Below are 26,580 nucleotides of genomic sequence, written 5' to 3' on the forward strand. Positions count from 1 at the left end.
GTTCCATTCTTCACCCCTCTGCTTTTGTTAGTACCACCATCCAGGGTCTCCTCTGTATACTGTAATTGTGTTTTATCTTGTGTATTCTTTTTATTTATTGTTGTTGTCATTCTGTAAAGCGCTTTGAGAAGCCACTTTTAAAGGCGCTATATAAAATAAAGTTTTTTATTATTATTATAATTATTTACTGAATTTTCCTCCAAACTGTTCTTAAGTTGTTGTCAGCAAATTGTTCCTCTAGTTTTTTACTGTAGTAGCTCTTAACTTTCCTCACTGCAGAGCACAGCTCATACTTAGATGAGATATATTCAGTCTGGTCACCCTTAATAAAAGCCTTGTTCTTCCTACAAAGATCTTGCAGTTTTTTTGAGAACCATGATTTCTTGTTACCGTATGTCTTGATAGTTTTTGTAGGGATGCATGCCTCTTCACAAATACTTATATAGGATGTAGTAAAATCAGTATATTCATCCAAGGAGGCACAAGCAGAACTAAACACATTCCAATTTGTACATTCAAAACACCCTTTCAGGCTTTTTATAGCTTCTGGGGGCCAGACCTTGACTGATTTAACTTTTGATTTGATATTTTTTTATTTTCGTTTTTTAAATCGGAATAAGCAAAATTATTGCGTGATCTGAATTTCCAAGCGGTGCTTTAAGATAGGTACGATAAGAGGGGGCCAACATGCAAACATTTAGGAAGTTTAATAGTTTACCTTTCAAAGATAAATGCCAAGTATGGTTAGGGTATCATCAGAAATATTGGAAGCACACAGAATTTGTAATTTGGATTTTGGTTTTTGTGCTTTTACATGACATTTGTGAAAGTACGTAGCGCCAGGGCAAATTGTGCATATTTTTTTCCTCTCTGTGAAAAATATGTCAGTGAAAAAGTAAACACACAAAAAGCATTTTTGCAAAGCTATATTTTTCTAGTTTGTTCCTTTAAATATTTACAATTTCTTTTAGAAAGTGGGGAGAACCTTTTCTTCCCAGCAATAAGCTTTTGAACATCATTAACATTGCTACAGGGGGGTCACAAAAATGGTGAATATCAGGAATTGACCAAACAATTAAGCAAAGCAATAAGTAAAAATATATCCATAACCCCAGCATGTGAATGTTTTCTCTGGCACAGCTTTGGTGAAAAGAGTAATGATTCAGGCACACTTGGTTAAACAAACATTAACAATACAATACAAACACAATGCTACACATGAAAAAACATTTACAGACAAGGCATTTCAGAGGTCTAATCACCCAGAAAACTCCAGACTCCTACAAAGTATTAAACTCTTAATGCCTACGGAGCCTTAAAAAGAGATAAACTGCCTTTCTAAATAAATGCAATACAACTTGCAGTTAAATCTTTCTCTCTGCAAACCTGCATGCCACAAAATAAATGTGAGTCTACAGTGTCTCCCTATTGTAAAAATGCATCCACAAGCAGGAAAGATGTCTCTAACTGAGGTATCTTTTATCCAGGAAACCCAAGTTTCCTAAACACACAGAATAGCAAGTTCACTCTAGAAAACTTCAAATACCTAGCACCAATCAGGTTTTGTTTGGATAATTAAGAAGTAGGGGCTCTCGCCTGGCACAACCTTTAAGTTCCAACTCCTCCTCTCTTGAGATCTGACCTTCTTTCTCCTCCTTTTCCTCTCTTCTTTCTTCTTGTCCTCTTTTCTCTCTTTTTCCTGTTGTCTTTTTTCCTCTCCTGTGTTCTTGATGTGATCTTATATCCTCAATTTCCCTTAGGGATTAATAAAGTCTTATCTATCTATCTTATATGGTGTGTTTTTAGACTGCTTATTGACAATTGTTAACCGACAACTTTATTAACTAGGTAAACCAACAAAAACTTTACAATTGTTCTTGATCAGCTTTGGAGCTTGAAGGTGTCACACTTTATCTGAACTCTTAGAGACACCTCCTCTTATGTCTACCTAAATAAAGGATAACTACTGACCTAAAGTTACATTTTTTGCACACGAGTTAAGTTTTTGTATTATTTGTACGATACAAAGGAGTTGATTTTCAAAGAAATTGAAAAGTGATTAATTCAAAACTACTGTACAATGTCTTTACTAAAAAGAAGCAGCAAAATGCACTAGTTTTAAGATTTTATATTTGCATCACTGAAATTATAAACCTACAATAGGTTTAGATTGATTTAGTAGATTCGGGGAAGAGTTTATAGGAGTTTCTTTAGTTGCAAAGAGGGCAATATTCAGAAACCACCTTTGTTGAAACCATTTAGTTTCCATAAATCTAGAACAATTTTTTAGCTGATTTGGGATTGAAAATGATTTCATGATTTACTTATTTTTCATGGTGAATTTAGTTGTGATAAGCAAATGAATAGCATAACAATGACAACCATGAAATGCACAATACAATAAGCAGGGCATTTTTGTGCCATCATTTCACATTTAAAGTAAAAATAAATAAAAAATCAAATTAATCTATTTCAGGCTACATAAAGATCTTGGGAATGTAAGAAAAAGTTACTTCAGTTACTTTGAATGTCAAAACCTGTTCTATAATTGTTTTTTGTGATTTTATTTTTTAATATATAATAGTGATACACTATTTTTTTTCACCAGGCTCACAGCTTATGTGGCCAAAATTTTTGGACTAGCTTACTCCCTGATTTCTGTGGATGACAGAGTTTTATGTGGAGCAATAAAATGGCTTATTCTCAACAAGCAGCAACCTGATGGAATCTTTAAAGAGGATGCCCCTGTAATTCATGGAGAGATGGTGGTATGTTTCTGTTGAGAAGATTACATTTTTCACTTTATATTGGAATCCACAAAACTCTTCCTAAGTACTCCATAAACACTTGTAACATGCTAATTGCAAAGATATATATATATATTAATTTTTTGTAATACAAAAATATGTATATAATTCCATCACTCTTTGTTTGATTTGATTTATTCATTTTGACTGTTACATTAACTTTCTAGAACACCCACTTTGTTCTGTAGTCACTACCTCCTAAAATGAAAGCTTTATAATAGCAATTTATATCAATATTATAAAATAAACCATGTATGGTATTTGCCATAGACAGTTTGAGGCGAAAGGTATGAAATAATTAGATTACAATCATATTTCTTTGAAATATGACAAATTAATTAATTGAAATAACATTATATAATACTGTAAAACTGTGCACGCTTTAATGAAGAATAAAATAGAATAGAAAAAAACATTGCTTAGGACTTAGTACTGTAAAAGGACAGTTTTATATTGGTTATATATCTCCATTATTCAATCATCATGCTATAACATGCTTTATTAACACATAATTGTATAAAGAACTATTTATTCAATTGTTGAATAACAATTAAACAACTGTTTAATTCAATTTATAATCCAAACTAGTTTACTAACTGATACTGCTTATATATCATTGACAAATAATGTGTTGCAAGGTATGAACATATCCATAAAATACTACTTTAAAAAGACTGAAAACAGTAATCCTTTTGGTAAGACATTCAATGTCTTTTTTGCTTTCATTTTCAGCACTATTAAATATGTGTGGATGTCTTTAACACTTTCTAAACTATTGAAATTAAATATTGTCACTTCCCATCAGTCTAGAAGTGTTTTTAAATTGTAACTATAATAAACTAGAACATACATTGTTTGTAACCAGTAAGCTTACAATCTGAACATTTTCCATATAACAGCAATGTTGATGTTTTGTTCTGATAAGTGCATTGTAGAAAGTGCATTTCAGTCTAGTTTCACACCATATTGATATAAAAGATAAAGCAGGGGAATGTGAATTCACATATATTTGTTGACAATAAAAAAACTTCACCTTTTGTAACATACAAATTGTAATAATAATGCAGGTAATGTAGAGTTGAATATGAAGATTCACAACAGAAATTAATCATTAGACATTGCATGAAACACTACATACAACAAGTATTTATGAACAGACAGAATATCAGTCAGTAGTTTTAAGACACAAAAAGATTACAAACATAAGGAGAGAGCTTGGTTCTCCTAGTTTATATTGTTTGTTAGTAAAATAAATTGATGCAAGAACATTTGAAGAGTGCCGATGTAGATGATGAGGTAAAATTTACAGGTGCACTTTTTTGTGTAAATAAATCCCAGCAATTTTCAGTCTAAAAGTCACTTGCTTTTTAATTTCCATGTATGTCATGGTCATGTTGCTCATTACAAGCTTTAAATTGGTCATTTTTGAGTATTGCACTTAAATCCAAATAGTGTTTTTTTCTGTTTCAAGTACAGGTAATATATTTTTAGTGCAGGAAACTTTCTCTTTTTAAATATCTGTATAGAACCAATGTCTTCTTTGAGTAGTCATAGTTGTAGTTGTCTGTCCAAAATAGAAAAAGGGGTATAATTCTTAATGTAGAACAAAAATGAAATAAGCTTTAATCTTAACAAGAGGCTGAAACTGTGTACAAAAACATTTTCTTGTGTGTCCAAGCCATTAAAATTGTTTTCTTTTGTATGTTTTTAGGGAGATGTGCGGGGAAAAGATGCAGACGCTTCTCTGACTGCATTTGTTGTGATAGCAATGCAGGAATCAAGGGAAATTTGTGGTCAACAAATACAGGTGAGACACAGATTTTTTTCTTATACTGTTTTATGGAAACCAAAAATATATCCAGAGAAAACTAGATTCTCAGTTAATTTGTTTTGCTTTAAAGCAAAAAACAGGCTGTTCTGAGATGATCACTTTCTGTTCTTCTTACCGTGGAGTTATATCTCAGCTGTTTTTTATCCTCTTTAGCCTTAACTCATAGCACCTCAGTCCTTTCACAACACTGTAAATTAGTCTTTCCATCATCTTTAGATACTGGCCTTGTTTTGAATGACAACACCCTACAGCAGGTGTTAAAGCAAAAGTGTTACGACGCCAAGTGTCTAGGAGAAAAGGGGTGTAACATTTAGGATAATTTTTGGAAGCAGGTGAGTTCTGGTGAGGGACTAGGAAGCATGATAACAATGGTTGGTGCAAAGGTGATGAATTTAAGTTGAATAAGTGACTGGTAAGACACGATAATACACATGGGTAAGGAACTAGAATGGTGCCAAAGAAAAGAAAATAGCAAACAAAAATGGAGCTGGCTAGGAAATTGAGGGAAAGCTAACCTAAATACAAAAGAAAACCCGAAACACGGTCTCCTGCGTCTTCTACACCCTAGCTAACCTCCACTGACTACCCAAAACCATACAAGACAAATTGTACTCACCCGTTCTAAACTAGTGTTACTAATACAAAATCATCTAAGTGTGTAGAATGTACCCAACAACCTAGACTAACCTTATACACAGAGGTTCACACAAAATACACAAGTGAACTAGGAATACAAATAAGGGAAAACGAGAGTAATCAACAGGAACAGGGTACAAAAGAACACAATGGTTGAACCTATAACACGTTAGGGCAAGGTAATGGCGAAATAAGGATAAACACAAACAAACGAAAGTAAAAAGAGAATAACATAAACCAACAAACCAACAAAGCCAAAGCTATACGAAAGCGCACACACACACAAAGCAAAAAAACAAACCAACAAAGCCAAAGCAAAATCAGAAGCAAAGCGATAACCAAAGCCGAGCGGTACCAAAGTCAAACGAAAGGCCTCCATGTTATATACTGAATAAGATGCACTCTGATTGGCTGAGAGGCTGATTGATGATGATATCATACTGAAACAGTGGTGTAATGGTGGACCAATGGGAGTCCATTGCAATTGGAAAACAATCAAGGTAAGTGTGGAACATAACAACAAAGACACAGACCACACACTGGGATGTAACAAAAATAATGTCCTTTTACATTCTTTTGAAAAGAATCCTGAATTCTTCCACTTCAGATCCAGACCCAGATTCCATAGGCAACATAGGGTCAGACGTCATTGGCCAAAGATGTCTCAAACAAGACACCTTGTCTGGAGGGTCAATACAAAAATGCCATAATATAAGTTGAAACTTATATTAATTATCTTTTAGATTGAAAGGATTAGAGAACATCACATGCTGCACTTAAACGTGAATTATGCATATAGATGCAGAAAATCAAAGCTGATGTGGGAAGACAAAATACATACTGTACAGTATATAAAGTTTAAAGAATTCTACCATTTTATTTCATTTAACATTGAAATGTTGTACTCTTCCAGAGCATGGAAGGCAGCATCAATAAAGCAGTTCAGTTCCTGCAAAGACGCATTAGAAGTCTCACTAATCCATATGCTGTGGCCATGACAAGTTATGCTTTAGCTCTGAATAAACAAAACACCATAGAAACTCTAATGAAGTTTGCTTCAGCAGGTAGGTGTGAAAGCCTGTATTTTTCATCTGTAGTGTTTTTCTAAAGATATTTTTGAAAAGTTGTTTTAAAAAACATTTTATTAAGACTTAGCCTTTTTTAATAAAACACTGTATTAAATCAGTATAATAATCCTACATTTTCAGTTAAATTCCTCCATTGCTCTGAAAATCCCTGACTAAAGGTTTTTTTAAAGAATTAACTTAATCACTTAGTTTGTATAGCTTGGAAGCACTGTGTTATTTTAAAGTATTAATTTCAATATTTTTATCCCAATGTTAAAGGTTCACAATCTGCAGGGAGATCAGACAGTTAATGACATTTCTCTGATCCAGTGCTCTCTCAAATTTACAGTATATTGTAAATTATTATTTATCTTTGTTCAGATAAAAGTCACTGGCCAGTCCCTGGTTCCCATCTGTTTTCTTTGGAGGCCTCATCTTATGCCCTTCTGGCCCTATTGAAGTACAAAGAATTTGACCAAGCTGGTGCCATAGTGAGATGGTTAACAGAGCAGAGGTTCTATGGGGGAGGATATGGCTCTACACAGGTATGGCTTGTTTATTCAGTTTGAACAAACTATGTGAATAAATAAAACAAAGCAGTGGTTCAGGAAAATAACTTATTGTGCATGTAACAAATTTTTATAGACATGATCACACATGATCACATTAAAGCATGATGGTGGCACAGTAGTTAGCACTGTTGCTTTGCTATGCTGGGGCCTTGGGTTCCATTACTGACATGGGATTCTATCTGCATGCAGTTTGTATGTTTGTTCCTCAAGAAGCACGTGTTTAAATATCAGCAAGACCTCAGAGGACTGGAGCAAATTTCAATGATGCCAGTGACACATTTGTAAAATAAAAGGTTGATTTCATGACTTCTTCTGACAAATGTTTATTCTGTTTTCTTCTTACTTGTTACATGAACTAAAGTATGAAGAGTCTTGTGATTTTGTTTTAGGCCACGATCATGGTGTTCCAGGCTGTGGCTGAATACAGGATCCAAGTACCTCTTTTCAAAGACATAGATCTAGATGTTGAAATTTCTCTGGCTGGTCGTTCCAAGCCAACTAAATGGAAAATTGTCAATAGCAATGCCTATGTTGCCAAATCAGAGAGGGTAAGTGCCATGTCCTAAATATTATTATCACATACCCTGTGTGCCATAAAGTATAATAGGAAGGAACTATATACTTTATATATAAATTAAACCTCAAGTAACTAAATTATTTAATTTTTATTGAAATAATCTTCTAATTATAGTTTTTTGATAACAGAGGCAAAATGCCTGAATGCATACATACTGTATATATTTTAAGACATATTTCTAGTTTCCCAGGAGCTTTTTTCATGTGGTGGTTTCCATTACATTGCCTCCCAAATGAAGTGACACATGGAGCATTTTAGCATGGGAAGCTATAAGAGCACATATATATATATACTCACCATCAACTCTAGACTTTAGATAATATACATACCAATGTACAGAACTACAGAAAACAATTTTCTAAATAACAAGATTTTAAATCAAACATGCAACACAATCAGCATGTAATAATATCATGCAACTTTGTTTCTAACCCCATAAAATCCTGCACAATGCTATGTTGTGTGTTTGTCTTTTAACATTGCAATTGTAACATTCTGTACCAGAGAGAAAACCCCTTTTTAATAAAAGAGAACCATGTCCATTTAAGTAGGAGATGCAGGACTGAAAAAAGTTCCACGAAAAGCCACATGGCTTTTCTGTATAACAGATATTTGGGGTACATCGTAGCAGGGGCACAGGTGCACATTGTTATTAATAAATAGGCAGCAATTAAGAACTGGCCTAAGCCTGGAAATGAAAAAAAAAAACATTTACAGGGATTTTTAGGTTTTATGGGATATCATCGCCATTTTGTTCTCAGGTTTGCTGATAGACTTCATGAAGGCCATAAGGTGCCCCTAATGTGGTAAAACAGACCCACAAAGGATGAAAAGGCATTTGCAGATCTTACCAAAGTATTGTGTCAGGATCCTCTACGTAAAGTTCCTGACTTTTCAAAGCAATTGATCTTGTATACAGATGTGTCTGATATGGGTCAGGGGGCCGTACTATCCCAGGTTTTGGACTTGGAAGAGCATCACATATTGTTTTTTAGCCGCAACCTACTGTATAACAAAGTGAAAGGAACTATATGAGTAGTGGTGTGGGAATGTCTGGTTCTCAAATGGGCTGTGGAAGCATTACATTACTTCTTGGGTTATAAGTTTACATTAGTTACAGTTCATACCATAAAAATGTTAGGGCATTGAAAACATTCAATTTCATAAACATAATGAAAATAAACATACATTGCAATATTATAAATGCTGTTAATACGTTTGCCTGGCTCACAAATGTCTAGCATTACTTTGTTAGATCTAATAAAATTTTCACACAAAATTAATTGGGATTTAATTAATGTTTTTTTTTTCTCCTCTAAAAGAAGAAAATTAATTCTGAATGTCATTCTTTACCTGAACAATGATATCAATAAAACAGAAGTAAGAATGTGAAAACAAGTTAAGAAAGGAGGTAAAAAGGAGTGGATTCTTTCAGTTTTGTAAATGTTGGACATGTTGGTAACACTTAACTTTTTTGACTGTTACAGGCCAGACTTGATCAGAACTTTACGCTTGTTGCTAGAGGAAAAGGCCAGGGCACCATGTCAGTAAGTGTCCTAATGATCTGTCCAGTTACATGTCCCAGACTTAATATTAAAGCTTTACATATATTGTCTGGAGAACTAAGGTATAACATATACAGATGCAGACATTCAAAACAAGCGGGCGATACCGCATTATTTTGCGGTGCGCTTTACGCAGTCTACCGTGAGTTACGTAAATTCTCCTATAGTACCGCAAGTAAAATAATAGTATCCGGAATTTCCGCAAGGTGGAGCTAATAAAGCTCAACCTCTCATGTTTGAGCTGTCACCCTCAAAATCTTTAACGAAGATATTACTAATAGTATTAATAATAAATGACCTTGGACAAGCTGTAAACTCAAAGTATTGCATTGGTCCACATTTTTTTTTCATTGACCGTCTTTGTAAAAGTAACACCACAGCATTTCCCAATCACGCATTTGTTTCCAATCATGCAAAGTACAGTAATTTTTGAGAATCTCCGATTCTCCATGCCTTTCACATGCTCATAAAAGAGATTGATTTAGGAACATAAACATATTACTGTATGCAAACTGTACTGTATACAGTATGTATATGTATATTTAATGTCTTTACTGTGCCCGTTTAAGTATTGAATATTTATATGGAATTTTACCACTGAAGGGAAATCTTAGTAGCTAAGCATAAAAAGAATAGGAGCATACCGTAACGCGTGTGAAGGCCATAAACGATATTAATTTTGGAACATAAACATACAGTATATGGCTGGTCTCGGTACTTTAAAGAAAACATACACAGCAATATTCCATTTCTCCCTAAACATTTTAAGCATCAAAGTCTTTAACTAACGTGATACCGGAGTCAACAAGCATACTTTTAGAATTTGATTAAAAGGGAATATAATATGGAATCGCGTATCTAAAGAAATTAATAACGATATAATTATATTAATGTACCGCAACAGTACATTTACCATTTTCGTACAATTCAAAATTCAATTCAGCGTGTACAATTCAAAAAAGAATTGTACACGCTGTATGATAAAACGTTTCCCTGGCTCAGAGATTAAGTAAAACTACACTCGCACCAAACAAATTTATATTTCTAAATGTCATAACATGATCGAATTTAAGTCAATTTAATAACAATGAATAGTCACCTATGCATTACAATATAAACATTTATATTTATTTAAATCGAGTTTAATTCGCCTTTATTTAAAACCCATAAATAAAGCTGATACTGTTTAGACTTTTAATTATTTAAAACTGTATTACAGCAGCACAATGCACAATGCAACGTAAATCGCTATCTTTGTCTTCTGCGTAATAATGTTCACCTCTCTGTCCAGCAAATGAACAATAGTAATAATAATGAACTTTATTGTATATGGCGCCTTTAAAGGTGGCTCCTCAAAGCACTTTACAGGATAAAAACAATAACAACAATACTGTTAGGCTTGGGCAAATGATTTTTTTTAAAGAAATACAAAATGAGATATAATGATGTGTTCCATCTTAGACATTAATGAAGAGCATAACATGTGGGCGGCGTAGTGGTTGGCTCTGGCTTTCCCATCTACTGTACACACAGCAAGTACAACCCCCCTTTCTGCGGGAGTGCTGGCTGTGAAGAATTAAACCGGTTTCACAGGTATTTTCAAAGTAAAAGGGGGCAAGATTTCCAGCGAAAGACACCTCCCCCCCTCCAAAACCAAGGAAGTACAGTACTTACTAGTTAAGAAAGCTAGGCTCCTCAATGAAATCGCTTTAACATGGTAATGCGTTGGTGTAACAGTCCGGGCGTGGCAAGCTTCTAATGTCAACCTGACTACGGCGAAAGGAACCCTTCTTTCATTGGAAGACAATGAACATATTCTAGCCCTGAATGAATTAATAGCAAACATGGTTTACATAAAAGACATTTTTCCAAGAAAGTTTAGCCTTTGTCACTAATGAAACCACTAAATAAAGACATAAATATAGAAATCTTAAGATTTTTCAAATACATGACTTTGCTAAAATTTTGCTAAAAATAAAAACGATTACAAATGCCAGCGGAGAGAGAGAGTGCTTACTTTGTCAGCACCCAGACAAAAAAACAATGCTTTTATTCATTCTTAATCAGATGGTGAGAGTGAAGGGGGAGTGATAAGGTCGAAGGTGAGGAAAAAGAAGTGAAAGATGGGGAAGCTTAATTGACTAGAACAGGGGAGGGGTGTTTTGCATAAGGGGCGGGGCTATGGAAATGTGGTCTATTTGGGAATGTGGAGTTACATGTTCTGGCTGTTTGTGAATTATCGTTGTTGAGTATGGAGTGTTGAGGTATTGATTTTGTGTAATGCTTAATGTTGAAAATTGAGATGGATTTTGTTTTTGATAAAGAGGATAAACTGGGATTGGAGGAGGGTTTGGTTTTGCATAAGGGGCGGGATTATGATAATTGGAGGAATTTGAGAGAGTTTGGGGGCTATTTTTGGTTTGTATTACAAATAATTCATACAAGATATTGAGATTTGTTGATAATTGGAGGACAGTTTTGCTTTAATGGTTTGATATATTTGATTTTGTATTGTGGTTGTTATCTATGTTTTTGGTTGGTATTATGTTTATATGGTTGTTTTTGTTGGTTGGTCGTTATTATGGTTATTATGTTTATTGTGTCATTTTTTATTATTGGGTGTAATAATCGAGAGAGAGAGAGCGAGCACCTTTTTTTTACTTTTGTAGCCAAAGGGCCTTGCAGATCAGATTCTCTTCCCCCTATAGAAAGACAGACACATGTTTTCACAGTTTAGAAGCCGCTCTGGAAAGATTAGATTTAGAAGCCCGTGGAAAGATTAGATTGTAATCGTTTTTATTTTTTCAATACATTTTAGAAAAGTGTAATCTATACTAAAAAGCTGTACACCACCTGCTACAAAGATACATATTGTAATACTTTTGGGTTCGGATGGGAAGGACACAAGAACTCAGACTTCAGAACTCGGAGCTCAGACTTGTGGAGTTAAAGCAAGTTAAAGTTAAAGCACCTTGAATTGAATTGAATTGAGAGAGAGAGCACAGCCAGGACAGACAGGCAAATAACATACACTCCACAGACATTCACAACAGTGACATATCATAAAACGTTTGCACATATTGTTAAATTATTACTTGTTTTTCAGGAAGTTAAAAAAAACACTTGAATTACTTATCCAGTCTCTCCAAATAGAATTCTTTTTCAAGCAATGCAACTAATGTCGGGCAACGTGTTTTTTTAATCCAACATTAACAGCCACATCTTAAATCTTGTCAGTCAGCTCTTTTTTCTCTATTTGAATTGTGGCGATTCAAACAACTTGGGATAACAAACGATATTAGTTTTGGAACATAAACATACAGTATGTAAACTGTATATGGCTGGTCTTGGTACTTTAAAGAAAAAATACACACCAGTATTCCATTTCTCCCTAAACATTTTAAGCATCGCAGTCTTTAACTAACGTGAAATTACGTGTGGTAATTAAGTGGTAGTTTTAAGCTTTCCTGCGAATACGCTCGATACCAGAGTCAAAAAGCATACTTTTAGAATTTGATTAATAGGGAAAATAATGTGGAATCGCGTATCTAAAGAAATTAATAATGATATAATTTGGTTTCTGTCAAAGCGCAATGAATTAGTGACAATGAATTAGTGTACGATCTTTAGTTGAAATCTGAGCCTAAATAAAAGAAAAAGCATTTTCAGTGAGCAATTACACTGTGTTTATGTAGAATAAGTGATTAGGTTCATGAGCAATCTAATTACTTATTAGTTTAAAACGCTATATAAAATAAACTTTATTATTTATTTGCTGGACAGAGTGGTGAACATTATTATGCATAAGACAAAGATAACGATTTACGTTAAAAGACATTTAATTAAACACGGGTTTGTGATTTAAATGAGAATGGGGGTGACGGGAACTCTTAATCTAAATAAAATAAAATAAATAAAACAGGTTTCGATAGTTAATAACCACTTTTTATGCACGAAACACTGGTTATTTTTCTTCATCCTGATCAGTTTAGAAATCTGTGTACGCTGTAAGGTTTTTACTTCTTGATTAAACTTTTAAAATACACGTTTCCAATAGAAAGAAATCCTCTTCCTGGTACAGTATGTATAGCAGACCAGCACGTTTTTTTTCTCCAATCAGAGGGGTGTCAGATGGTGTCAGCCAATCACCATTCTGAAGCCCTACTATAATCTCTGGTATAGGGAGACCCCAGATTTCTGTCCCATAGTTTAGATAGATAATAGATACTTTTATTGATCCCGTGAGGGAAATAAAGTAAATCATTTTCATTTTAGGAAATTATTAAACGCTCGGTTAAAAGCAAAGGAGATTGTCTGTTATAGTGGACATAAAAACAAGAGTTTGCTGCGGTGTTATTGGAAACCCAAATTTAACAAAAAATCGCTGGCATTATATTCTAGAAGACACAGACCGGCGCCAGACCGGGAGAATGCCCGCAGCGTAAAAGAAAATGCCTAATGAACTAGGGATTGGACAGTTTTCAAGTGCTTGTACAATCTTTGGAAATGTTCAAATAAATGTTCAAAAGAAATAAACAAAATAATCATTTATTTCTTTATCATATTGGCTAGCTAATGTCCTCTCTTTGCTAGTTAGTGGCTGTGTTTCTGCGTTGGGTAGCAACGGGTGACTGTTCTCAGGCGGAAGATGTAAACAGCTTAATTTTCGTGTTAAATAATTTTTTTAAATTAAAATTCATTCTATACAGCAATTGCATATTTGGGTACCGTTTCATAAAACTTTCATGCTTAAAATGTTTAGGGAGAAATGGAAGACTGGTGTGTATTTTTTCTTTAAACTACCAAGACCAGCCATACACCGTACAGTTTACATACAGTAATGTTTATGTTCCTAAATTAATATCGTTTATGACCTTCAGATGCGTTATGCTCCTCTTCTTTTTATGCTCAGCTACTAAAATTTCCCTTAAGTGGTAAAATTCCATATAAATATTCAATACTAAGCGGATTAAAATGTGCACAGTAAAGAGATTAAATGATGAAATCTTTTCACTACCAACCAATGCACCACGAGTGCCCCTGTCGGTCATTTTTGCCAGCCAATCACTTACTGCGGTGCCCTGCGGTGGCTTGTGGGTAGTTTACCATACCGCGGCTTTGTTCTGTGCATTTTGAATGGCTGCATCTGTACATGTACCGTAATATTTGTGCATGCAATATTTTATAGAGATACACACATTACTGTACAAAGGCGTTAGAAAAATTTTGTATTATTCTGCTCTTTTGACTCAATTATTTTCCTTCCCAATTCTGAAAGATAATTTTGTTGCCATATTATTCTCCCTGTTCTTCTTCCCCTTTATTATGAATATTTCCTAGGTAATGACACTGTATAATGCTTTGCCTGATGAAAAAAAAACTCCTTGTAAGACCTTTGATCTTGATGTAAAGATTGAGAGGGCACCAAATGGTAAGATTTTAAGCTTCTGAGAATGCAAACCTCTGGTAATTGTAAAAAAAAAAAGTTTTCTTCCTAATTTCAAACATCATTTGGGTGAACAAGTTTAAACCTAGAAGATATACTAGCACAGACATATAGATTATATCAAGACAATTGATATATGAGAAAAACTGTCCTTATCCAATCAATGTGTAATGTTGCACTGCTGAGATGGGACTCGTAGCCTGATTCCGAGTTTTAAACCCTCAAGCAGATATGGACATGCACTCACTTCAGAGGGAGAGGGAAATACATGCTCTGGAGACAAGTAGCAGACTGCCTGCTTACATGCGAGCTGAGTAACCATGCACGCAGACAGATGTGGTGCTGTGACTAGCCAGAGAACCAGAGAAGCTTAATTAGTAGCAATGGGCTAATCCAAGAAATTAAGTCAAGTAACAGACTAAGTTCAAAGCTAGGAAGACACTGAGAAGTACAAGCTATAGGGGATCAGAGAGATGAGTTAGAACCGAGGAATACACTGTAAACAAAGCTGGGAGGTGATCCAGGAGACATTTAATAAGCAAGGAGGCAGAGGTCAGTGTACTGAAGTGTAACTAGGTAAACACAAAGACAAGGTTCGAGGTGGTCAGTGTTGAAATTCAATGAGAGTGCACAAACCTCTGTCAGGTCTGAGTATTTATTCTAAATAACAACTGGAAAGGACATGGTTGTAAATTGACTACATATGCTCCTAGTCTCTAGGTGATTAGATTCCATGGCAACTCACACAGGGAGACAGGTTGACGATAACATAGCCAGCACCTGTGACACAGCTAGCTCGCCCCACAGAATAGAACCTGGGGGAGCATGACACAGTGATGTTAACATCTCCCCAATGCTTTGTAAATGAACTTCACACGAGGTCATGTTTTAAAACGTTGCCTGAATTACACTCTGTACCTTGTTCAAATGCTGCTTGGCCAATTTCATAAGGACAATGCTAATGACAATAGAATTGTTATCTAGTGAAATGTTGGTTTTATACCTTGATAAGTGTCATTCTTGTTTAAATCACTATATCAGATATCAAATTTGTATTCTGAAATTTAAACCTGCATGTGGTTGAATATTATATAAATGATCACAAAATTAGTAGATATGCTAGGCTGATTGTAAATTATACAGATGCAGCCATTCAAAATGCACGGTACAAGCTTGTACTGCTGGGATCTACACATGCGCCACCGCGCCCTACCACGGTACGTGATTGGCTGGCCAAAATGACCGAAAGGGGCACTCGTGGTGCTTTGGTCAGTCGTGGAAAGATTTAATCATTTAATCTCTTTACTGTGCATGTTTTAATCCACTTAGTATTGAATATTTATATGGAATTTTACCACTAAGGGGAAATTTTAGTAGCTGAGCATAAAAAGAATAGGAGCATAACGCATCTTGGCTTTGTGCGAAAAACCCGTATATCACCATAGGAATAACATAACAGCATAGCCTCCAATTACCCAGACCCCAAAACAAAGGAATAAAGCTTTGTTTGATTTCTGAAACCCTTTCTTTATGTCCTGTTTTCATTCAGGTAAGGGTCAACTATATACACAATACTGCTGACAGCAGGAAAATTCCTTTACTCAGCAGCATCTTAAAACCAGCACCCATGGTGTTCAAATATATTTTTTTTTACACAGAAGACTGACACAGCTTCTTGCTATGAATCTGTTTTTCTAAGAAAACATGTGAGTGGGGGAGGTGGACTTGCCCTTATTCTACTTTGAAAATATCTGTGAAATTTACAATTTCTTTCTTTACAATGTAAACACAGAGAGAGAGAGTGTGAGAGAGAGAGATGCGATAACAACCTTTGCACATTAATGTAGGGCTTTCGGGCTCACGTGAATTTGCGCCCTACCGCTGTGTACATACAGTACGAACATGTTGTGATATTTAGAAATATAAAAAATGTCAATATAACGCCAATAATATTTGCTATTTTAGTTTTTCAAAGAGAGTTTTATTTGTTAAAAGAAAACTGATGGCAACAGCTGGGTTTGAACACTCAACCTCAGGGTAACAAGTTAGTCACTTAAGCGAACACGCCACCAAGGCAATCATGTGTCAAGCACATCTCAATGGAAAGTCTTATACTACTGTTTTTGCAACAGTACATGAATATAGTTATACTGTTATTAATTTATTTAGATACGCGATTCCATATTATATTCCCTATTAATCAAATTCTAAAAGTATGCTTCTGTTTACTCCGATATCGACCGTATTCGCAGAAAAGCTTAAAACTATCACTTTTCTCACAAAGTACTGTATACTGTATAAACGTACAGTGACATGGTCAGAAGGAGCAAGGAGCATGTAAAAACGTTTCCGAAATAACCACATGTAAGACTTTGATGCTTAAAATGTTTCGGGAGAAATAGAATACTGCTGTGTATTTTTTCTTTAAAATACCAAGACCACCAATATACAGTTTACATAATATGTTTATGTTCCTAAATGAATATCGTTCATGAGCATGTGAAAGGCATGTTGAATCGAAGATTCTCAAGAATTACTTTGTATGATTGGAAACAAATGCGTGATTGGATCAACAAAATGCTGTGGTGTTACTTTTTGTAAATGAAAAAATAAAGTATTTTTGTTTACAAAGACGGTTACAAAGAATGTGGACCAGGGTAATACTTTGAGTTTACAGCTTGTCCAAGGTCATTCATTATTAATACTATTAGGAATATCTTCGGAAAAGACTTTGATGGCGACAGCTCAAACGCTGTACATGAGAGGTTGAGCTTTATTAGCTCCACCTGGCGGTAATTCCAGATACTATTATCTTACTAACGGTATTAAGCAGTATTATACGGTAACCCTGCAATCAAAACCACCGAGTTTTAACGTTTTGATTGGCTGCATCTGTATAAAACAATAACAATAATTACTGCCTCATTTACCAAAGATGGTGGCTTGAGACAAATGACACAAATTATGACATGAAAGCATCAGTTTTGAAGTATCAGTAATAAAAGTGCTTCTATTAAAAATGTTTTAATCCATCAGTTCTAAACTTGGTATTTAGTCATGTGAAGATAAGTACAATTTAATTGTTATAAAAAGACATTCTTCTGTACACTATTACCTTGACTGGAATATTGTTCTGGAAATACAAACTGCTTTTTTTCCAGAAAACAAAACTGAATTTCTTCAACAAAAAATAAGAGCTAAAGTTTTTAACTTTAATTGGAAGCATTTAAATTGGTTTCATACTTTTTCTGTAAGATTTTGATTTTCTCTTGTGGATCATATTGAACTGAAACATAGCATTCTTTTTAACATTAGTTTCTCCCCAGTAAAAATGTTTGAAGTGTATATCATGCACACTTTTGTACTGAAACTATTTCAGCAAAATTTTTGTTATTTTGCTGTAAAAGGTAGAAGATTAATGAGTGAGAAAATGTTTTTGGGAACCACAATATGGTATGTGGTGGTTCTACTTACTGTCTGCTGTATGTTTGTTTGTGTTGTGCTCTGCATCTGATAAGAAGATGAATATTTATATATTTAATTATTTGAAGGCTCTCAACTTTCAAAGAATCAAAAGTTACCACAATATACAGAATATTGGAAAAGAAGGAATTGTCATTGTTTTAATTAAATACTCCCCAAAACACAGATATGGCAGAGTTTATATATTGTGTATTGTATATACTCTGAAAAGTCATTTTATTATATTTTAAAGCCAGGAGACCAGAAGGTGCCCTAGATACATTTAAGCTCACGATTGAAATAACGTAAGTAAAACTAGAACACCAGATTGCATGCATATTGTCCTCATACAAAATTAACTTAATTTCTAATTATGTCAAACATTTTTATTTGTATTTCCTTATTCATTCTGAAATCTGATCTTCTCTTATAGCTCCACCGCTCTAGCAGCAATCTCCTTTCCTCACTCAGGTTATTTTCCATTTTCCATCTGCTTTTCAAAAGGCCTCCATTATACTGTACCCTTGTGATTCACTCAGGATGTTTTCCATTTATGTTATAACGTGCCATCATTATACCCCTGTGACACAGGCTGGTACGAGATGTCAAAAATAGGACGTTTAATTGGTAAAACAGACACACAAGGCACAGCCATTAAGTATAAACAGAATTAAATTTATTTGCAGTGCAGTAACCCCCAAAACAATAACCCAAACCATTTTAAGCTACTAACATCTTCCATTCATATTGTAACTATCTCACTGGACAGGTAAGTTGCTTACCAGCTTCTAAACAAACAACTCACAAAACTCTAACCTTGCTGCTAAAACTTTTCATCCACTCCAACCCAAGTTATCAAGAATACTCTTCTTTTTCCATGTTACTTTCACTCCAATTGTTTCTGAAAAACTAACTAAATATTTAATGCCATTAATTAACTTGATATATTTAATTACCTCATAATAATTTCCCTATTTTTTTATTTTGTGGGGAACTTTCTTAAAACAAACGTTCAATAAATGATTCTGTTACATGTATCAATAGTTACATGTAAATGTGTTTAACTATACTATTTTAGTGTGGTTAACTTGATGCAGATACTTGATATATCTGTCTTGTGGGCTTTATGTCCTGGGAAGTTTGGAAACATTCTATACTATTATTGATGTCTTCTTTTCTAGTTATCAGAAAGATACAGATGCAACAATGTCCATTCTTGATGTCACCATGCTAACTGGATTTATACCTGATTTTGAGGATCTCAGAAAGGTAATGAATGGCATCAAGTCAAAATGGTTAAAATGTTTATTTTTGGTAATATGCTGAATTTTCAGCATAATTGTGTTTATTTATTATTTCAACAGTTATCAAATGGAGTGGACCAGTACATTCAGAAGTTTGAGATGGATAAAGCACTGTCTGAAAAAGGCTCCCTTATAATTTATTTGGACAAGGTACTGTATGTGTTTGATTTCTAAGCTCCTTACCAGTTTCCAAAATGGTTTCTCCCAGACTTCTGGTCCCCTTGTTTTCCCCCAAGCCTGTTTACACCATATGGATGACAGAGTCTTGTCTTCTCTTGTTATACCACAAAGCTCTGGAATTATATTCCCAAGGATATCAGCGAGTCACTTACTGTTAGAGCATTCAAATCCAGACTCAAAACCTTCTTCTTCAGAAAGACTTATGTAATTGTTATCTGTGTCTTCTCCTTGAGTCTTTTCTTAGATTTCAAATCATTTGTGCTAATTTTATCTATTATCTTTGTTACTGTTTTCATTTTTATAATGATTTTTTTAAACTTTTCCTCTGAAGCTCTTTGAGTAGATAATATAGTAGATAATATACTGTATATATAATATATATATTAAAGTTTATTATTACTTTAACATAAAGTCAGTCTCTCAAAACATCCTATTCTCTTCATGGAGAGTTACTCACAGTTCCAGGCACTCGGTAGCTCATTCTTCCTCTGGTGATACTGCACAAAGGGTACTCTTAGACACCAGATCAATCTGACTATTGGACTTCCATGCTTCTTACTTTTTTAATTGTCAGCCAACCAATTGTCCTGCATAAGAAAGGTAACTGAGAGCATCAGTTCATTCTCTATACCTTTCAGTTGTAATGTGGTCCTGACAATAATTTCTTGTCTGGAGCTGCTGCTCTTTCACATGCAGTTATAATGGAATGCAACATTCATACAAATTGTAGTAAAGATTCCATGTGGTTTAAATTAGTTCATACAGGGAATGACAATACTTCATAGACATTTACAATGTTGCTGACATAAAAATGGAATAGTGGCCTATGTTTGAATTTGGTTAGGTAGCTAACACTATTAAGATAATTCTTAAAGTTATTTAGTCAAAATTTCATATTTCTGAAGAATGCATACAAGTTTTGGGTCAAACAACTGGAATATTACATATTAAGATAGTTTAGCAATTCCATTGCCATCTAAAGGTCCTTCAGTTTTGGTACCAACAATTACAAGATAATCTTCTCAATTGTTTATTAAGGCTGTATTCAAATTATTTTTCCATATTCAAAGTGGGATGAGAATCTTGTAATTCGTTTGTACATTTATAATCCATATTTTAAAGCAAAGAGGCCTTGTATCTGTAAGTCGTTATTACTACTGCAATTAAGAATCACTAATGTCCCAGATATTTGAGACCCAAGGGGTAAAGAACTGTTCCATAAAAGGATCAAATTTAATTTGATCCTGTTGTTGGTAGAAAAAAAAATGTAATTCTTAAAAAAAAGTAAGATTCATGACAGAAGATCCATACTAAAAAAAAACAGGGACAAATCTCACCCAGAACTATAATTCTGGTTTAAAATATTTGTCTTCAGAATTATTTGTACTGGCTCTGTCTTATTACGTCAGATTTAGTAAGAGCCTGAAGAGACTGTGGAAACCATTCATTCAGGCTAAATACTGGAAGCACCTCTCTAGCATTTATCTCATAAGTAATAAACAATGCTCTATATTGACTTCAGTTGCTTTAAATAGCCAAAAGGAATAACAAATATAAATAATGAATATCTCTTTAATGAAACATCATTGTAAACTCTGCTTTGTATTGTTTTAAGACAAAATAAATTCTTTTTGGGCAGGTCTCCCACAAGCTGGCTGACAGAATTGCATTCAAAGTGCACAAGATGTACCAAGTGGGTCTAATCCAACCTGCAGCAGTGGCTGTCTATGAGTACTATGCTAATGGTATTATTATTAATAACTCAGCATTAGCTGTGATACTACTCTGAGAAGAAAGAAAAATGTAGAGTTTTAGTAACACAGATATAGGATGTAGAGTTTTATTTTTCGTTCAGTGTTTTAAAATATTTTAATTACAATTCTACCGGCATTCATATGGATGAAAAGTATCCATATTCAGACATTATTTCTGTTCTTTATGATAGTTGAACCAAAATATAGTCCCTTGAAATAGTAGGGTGTTTTTCTGATAATATTACACGTTCAAAACTCTCAGAAAAGCCACAGTTATTGACCTGTATCCAGTCACACAGTGACACTGGTGTCTAGCAATTCTGCTGTAAGTTGTAGTTTCAGAGTGTGAAAAAGGAAGGTGGAAAGTGATGTTAATAATCTTAGCCACACCAAATATACATGTCATTAGGGTGGCAAAGTGGCTCAGTGGCACAGTGGTTAGCACTGCTACCTCACAGCTCTTTAGTCCTGGGTTTAATCCTGACCCGGTGAGCTAGCTTAGCGGTGTTTGTATGTTCATTCTGTGTTTGTGCGGGTTTTCGCTAGGTGCTCCAGTACCCTCCCACAATCCAAAGACATATTGGTACAGTAGGTTACTTGACTTCTGAGAAAACTCACCTTGGTGTGAGTATATGCGTGTCTATGTGTCTGTGCCCTACTATAGACTGGCATTTCATCTAGAGTGAACCCTGCCTTGCTCCCTTTGCGTTCTGGGATACAGTCTGGCACCATCACAATCCTGAATTTAATTAAGTGGTTTAAAATAGATGGCTGAATGGATACATCATTATTTGCATTATGGTATGCTCTTATGTTATGCTCTTTTCTGTGAGTAACACTGTAAACCTCATGTAATTCCAGAGAACCGCTGTGTAAAATTCTATCATCCAGAAAAAGAAACTGGAACGCTCAGCAGAATCTGTCAAGGGGATGTGTGCAGATGTGCAGAAGGTATCATGTCATTTTACTAACATATGATAAGAATATTTAAATCATAAATAATTTATTAATGTAGTTTGCCACTCCTAACCTAATGTTTTACCAATGACACAATGAAAACAGACAGATGAGTGATGCAGTAAAATGTCAAAGCGAACATTACAGAGGAAAAGAATGAAACATTTTGCCCAGAAATCAATTGAAAATTAAAGAGAACTGTTTGCAAGCTAAGACACATATTATAGGTAAAAAAAACATCAAACTAATAGTTGTGTCAGCACTTTATAATGATTAAGACAAAACTATAATTAGATTAAATTTTACATCTGAACTGCAATGTGTTAAAACCAGTTAACTTGTCTTAGATAATATTATATTACAATATTAAAATTGATGAGATGTTGTAAAGCTTTAAAATAAAAACACACTACGATCTGGAACAATGAATCACAGAACCAGACCTTCAATGCACCATTTTGTTCCTGTGTACAATGTAGAAATCCTTAAGTCTTTCTCTTCCCTCTTCATAGAAAGTTGCAGCAAGCAGAAATCAAGTAAAGACGAGCTTGATATTCCAGTTCGTCTTACTGCAGCATGTGACCCTGGTGTGGACTACGGTAAAGCAAATTTAACTTGGATTTAGCAATGGGATATGGGGTTTTATCATTTAGGCAAAATGCTGGAAGAAATTGCGACAATAAAGTAGAGTATTTGTTGACTTTTAGAAACCTTTTACTGCTTAATACAGATGCAGCCATTAAAAATGCACGGTACAAACCCGTACCACAGGCAACTACGTGGCGCCACCGCACCGTACCGCGGTACGTGATTGGCTTGCCAAAATGACCGATGGGCACTCGTAGTGCATTGGTCGGTTGTGAAAAGATTTAATCATTTAATCTCTTTACTGTACACATTTTAATCCGCTTAGTATTGAATATTTATATGGAATTTTACCACTAAAGGGAATTTTTAGTAGCTGAGCATAAAAAGGAGCATAACGCATCTGAAAGTCATAAACAATATTAATTTAGGAACATAAACATATTATGTAAACTGTATATTGCTGGTATTGGTATTTTAAAGAAAAAATACACACTAGTATTCCATTTCTCCCTAAACATTTTAAGCATCAAAGTCTTGCATGTGTTTATTTCGGAAACGTTTTTATGTGTTCCTTCTGACCATATTACTGTACCTTTATATACTTTGTGAAAAGTGATCATTTTAACCTTTTCTGTGAATACGCTCGTTATCGGAGTATACAAAGCATTTGATTAATAGGAAATATAATATGGAATCGCGTATCTAAAGAAATTAATAATGATATAATTATATTCATGCACTGTAACATAAACAGTAGTATACAGATGCAGCCATTCAAACAAGCAGGCGATACCGCATTATTTTGTGGTGCGCTTGACGCAGCCTACCGCGAGTTACCGTAAATTCTCGTATAGTACCTCATACTACCACGTGGTACCGCAAGTAAAATAATGGTATCCGGAATTTCCGCAAGGTAGAGCTAATAAAGCTCAACCTCTCATGTTTGAGCTGTCGCCATCAAAGTCTTTTGACAAGTTGTAAACTCAAAGTACTGCCTGGTCCACATTCTTTTTTTCATTGACCGTCTTTGTAAAAGTAACACCACAGCATTTCGCAATCACGCATTTGTTTTCAATCATGCAAAGTACAGTAATTTTTGAGAATCTCCGATTCAACATGCCTTTCACATGCTCATAAAAGAGATTGATTTAGGAACATAAACATATTACTGTATGCAAACTGTACTGTATACAGTATGTATATGTATATGTATATGTATATTTAATGTCTTTACTGTGCCAGTTTAAGTATTGAGTATTTATATGGAATTTTACCACTGAAAGAAAATCTTAGTAGCTGAGCATAAAAAGAATAGGAGCATACTGTAACGCGTGTGAAGGCCATAAACAATATTAATTTTGGAACATAAACATACAGTATATGGCTGGTCTCGGTACTTTAAAGAAAAAATACACACCAGTATTCCATTTCTCCCTAAACATTTTAAGCATCGAAGTCTTTAACTAACGTGATACCGGAGTCAACAAGCATACTTTTAGAATTTGATTAAAAGGGAATATAATATGGAAACGCGTATCTAAAGAAATTAATAACGATATAATTATATTCATGTACCGCAACACAAGAATAGTACACGCTGTACGATGTCTGTTGATAATGTTTCTGTAGGGCTTTTTCAACACTCCTCACATGACCTTGCCAGTGGCGCTGTGGGTTAGCTTCCTGACACACACATCACACGTTGGGTGTTCGAATCCAGCCGGAACCATTACTTTTTTTTTTTAAACAAACATTTCTTTGAAAAAATAAAATGTTTCCCTGGGTCAGAGATTAAATAAAACTTCACTCACACCAAATTCATATTTCTAAATATCACAACATGATCGAATTTAAGTCATTTTAATAACAATGAATAGTCACCTCCGGTACGCGTCTGTGCCGCGCACTTTGAATGGCTGCATCTGTATGTGTACGGCTGTTCCACTGGTTCCACTGGTTGTCACGTGACTGCGTCAGAGGCATGATGGTTTAAGTGACTGATTTATAAGCAAGAGGTCGGATGTTCAAATCCAGCTATCGCCACGAATTTTCTTTTAACAACTTAAGGTTTCTTGAAAAACTTAAATAGCAATAACAAAATAGCAATATTATGGACACTCTATTGACTTTTTATATTTCTAAATATCACAACATGTTTGAATCTAAGCCATTTATTAATAACAACGAATAGTTTCAAACTGCTACTGATATAATCAATATGTGAAAAAAGTGAATCCTGTTTTTTTATGGTCTGTAGCTCAAATCCTGCTTAACTAAAAATTAGACACAAGAAGAGTATTATTGGACAATGTTGTGAGGCTAAAAGATCTAAATATATTTAACGCATACACCTGACATTAGAGGGTATTTCTGCTCGCCTTTATGGTGACATCACCGACTTTCCCTCTGAATAGCTAGCAGGGACCTGTGCTGTGTGGATCCCTTAAGATCTCCCTTCAGATTTTAAAGGTTATTAATAATATCTTCAGTGTCGCATTAACATTGGAACGTTCTTCCAAGTGTAAAAAGAGGCGATACGCAACATGTCCCATTCATACATTTTCATTTTACAGACAGTACATGATAATGTTTTATGAATAAAGTCATCTGTATTGCATTAAAATTGGAACATATTTCACAGGTGTAAATCCACCTATTTTCTAACAGCTTTATCCAGGACAGGTAACAGTTTCACAACTCACCCTTCCCACTGCCTGACTTTCTTTTTAACCCTTCTATGCCCAAATTGCAACGGGTAAGATATTTTTCCAAGAAAGATCTGATGATGAGGAAGAAAAATCACCCGTTTTTCGTACACAAAAAGTGGTTATTAACTATTGAAACCTGTTTTTTATAAGTCATGCAATTTCTAAGTTAAGCAGGAACACATCATTACATCTAATTTTTTATTTTATTTTTTAAATAAAAAATTTCGATTGCCCAGCCTAACTGTGGCGTTTATAATATTGTGGCATTATTATATAGGACGGACACAGTGACTCAGAAACTTGTTGAATGAAAAACTGTGCTTTTTTTTCAGTACAGCTGAGTACAGAGAGACCCACACACACTTTTTCATATATAAGATATATTCTGTATTTTTCATATATAAGATATAATATAATTTGTTCCTGCTTAGACATTGCACGACTTTAAAAGCTTTAAAAACAGGTTTCGATAGTTAATAACCACTTTTTATGTGCAAACCACGGGCAATTTTTATTCCTCCTGATCAGCTTAGAAATCTGTGTAAGCTGTAACGTTTTTACTTCTTAATTAAACGTTTTCTAATAGAAAAAGTCATATTCTGTTGTCTTCCTGCATAGAACAGATCAGCAGGTCTATTTTTCCCCAATCAGAGGCTCACCACAATTCACACTCAACCACATCACAGATCTGCCACACACACACGCCTCAGGACGGTGACGTCACTGCCTTTCATATGAATCCTTTCATATGGAAACATTTTGACACTGCGCTTAACAATCTTAGGAAGATCACAAAACAAGCCTGTTAGCCTGGTTTTTGCGTAAAAAAATCACACCCGAGAAAGTGAAGTAGCATTAACTAGCAAAGGTGTTTCGCAGACGTAGGCATAGTACGTAATTTAGGCTTTATGAACTCTAATAATTAATAACCCTAGTTAATCGAATCCCAGGTGTGAGTTCATAAAGTCTAAATTACGTACTATGCTTACGTCTGTGAAACACCTGATCATCTACTCTAAAGATTTCAGTGCTTTGTGTATATTCGCAGTGGGGGCAGGGTGTGTGGGGACAGGTTTGGTTGAAATTGCATTGGGGATCTGTGTTCTTCACACCTGAAACATTTTCT

At 34.6% G+C, this 26,580-nt stretch overlaps 1 protein-coding gene across 1 annotated transcript in view; it reads left to right on the plus strand.

Moving 5' to 3' along the window:
* The window catches only part of LOC148650214 (complement C3-like), an 81,260-nt gene that overhangs the window by 49,062 nt on the left and 5,618 nt on the right, over nt 1-26,580 (plus strand). Inside the window, exons 26-38 of the mRNA XM_088603785.1 lie at nt 2,609-2,768; nt 4,519-4,614; nt 6,188-6,338; nt 6,723-6,886; nt 7,303-7,461; nt 8,978-9,037; nt 14,396-14,486; nt 18,217-18,268; nt 19,145-19,232; nt 19,328-19,417; nt 21,087-21,192; nt 22,063-22,152; nt 22,671-22,757. Coding sequence (XP_088459911.1) covers nt 2,609-2,768; nt 4,519-4,614; nt 6,188-6,338; nt 6,723-6,886; nt 7,303-7,461; nt 8,978-9,037; nt 14,396-14,486; nt 18,217-18,268; nt 19,145-19,232; nt 19,328-19,417; nt 21,087-21,192; nt 22,063-22,152; nt 22,671-22,757 — 1,394 coding nt within the window. The remainder of the gene's footprint in view (nt 1-2,608; nt 2,769-4,518; nt 4,615-6,187; nt 6,339-6,722; nt 6,887-7,302; nt 7,462-8,977; nt 9,038-14,395; nt 14,487-18,216; nt 18,269-19,144; nt 19,233-19,327; nt 19,418-21,086; nt 21,193-22,062; nt 22,153-22,670; nt 22,758-26,580) is intronic.

Source organism: Lepisosteus platostomus, chromosome 13, assembly GCF_059453375.1.
Source record: "Lepisosteus platostomus isolate fLepPlt1 chromosome 13, fLepPlt1.hap1, whole genome shotgun sequence".
Lineage (NCBI taxonomy): Eukaryota > Metazoa > Chordata > Actinopteri > Semionotiformes > Lepisosteidae > Lepisosteus > Lepisosteus platostomus.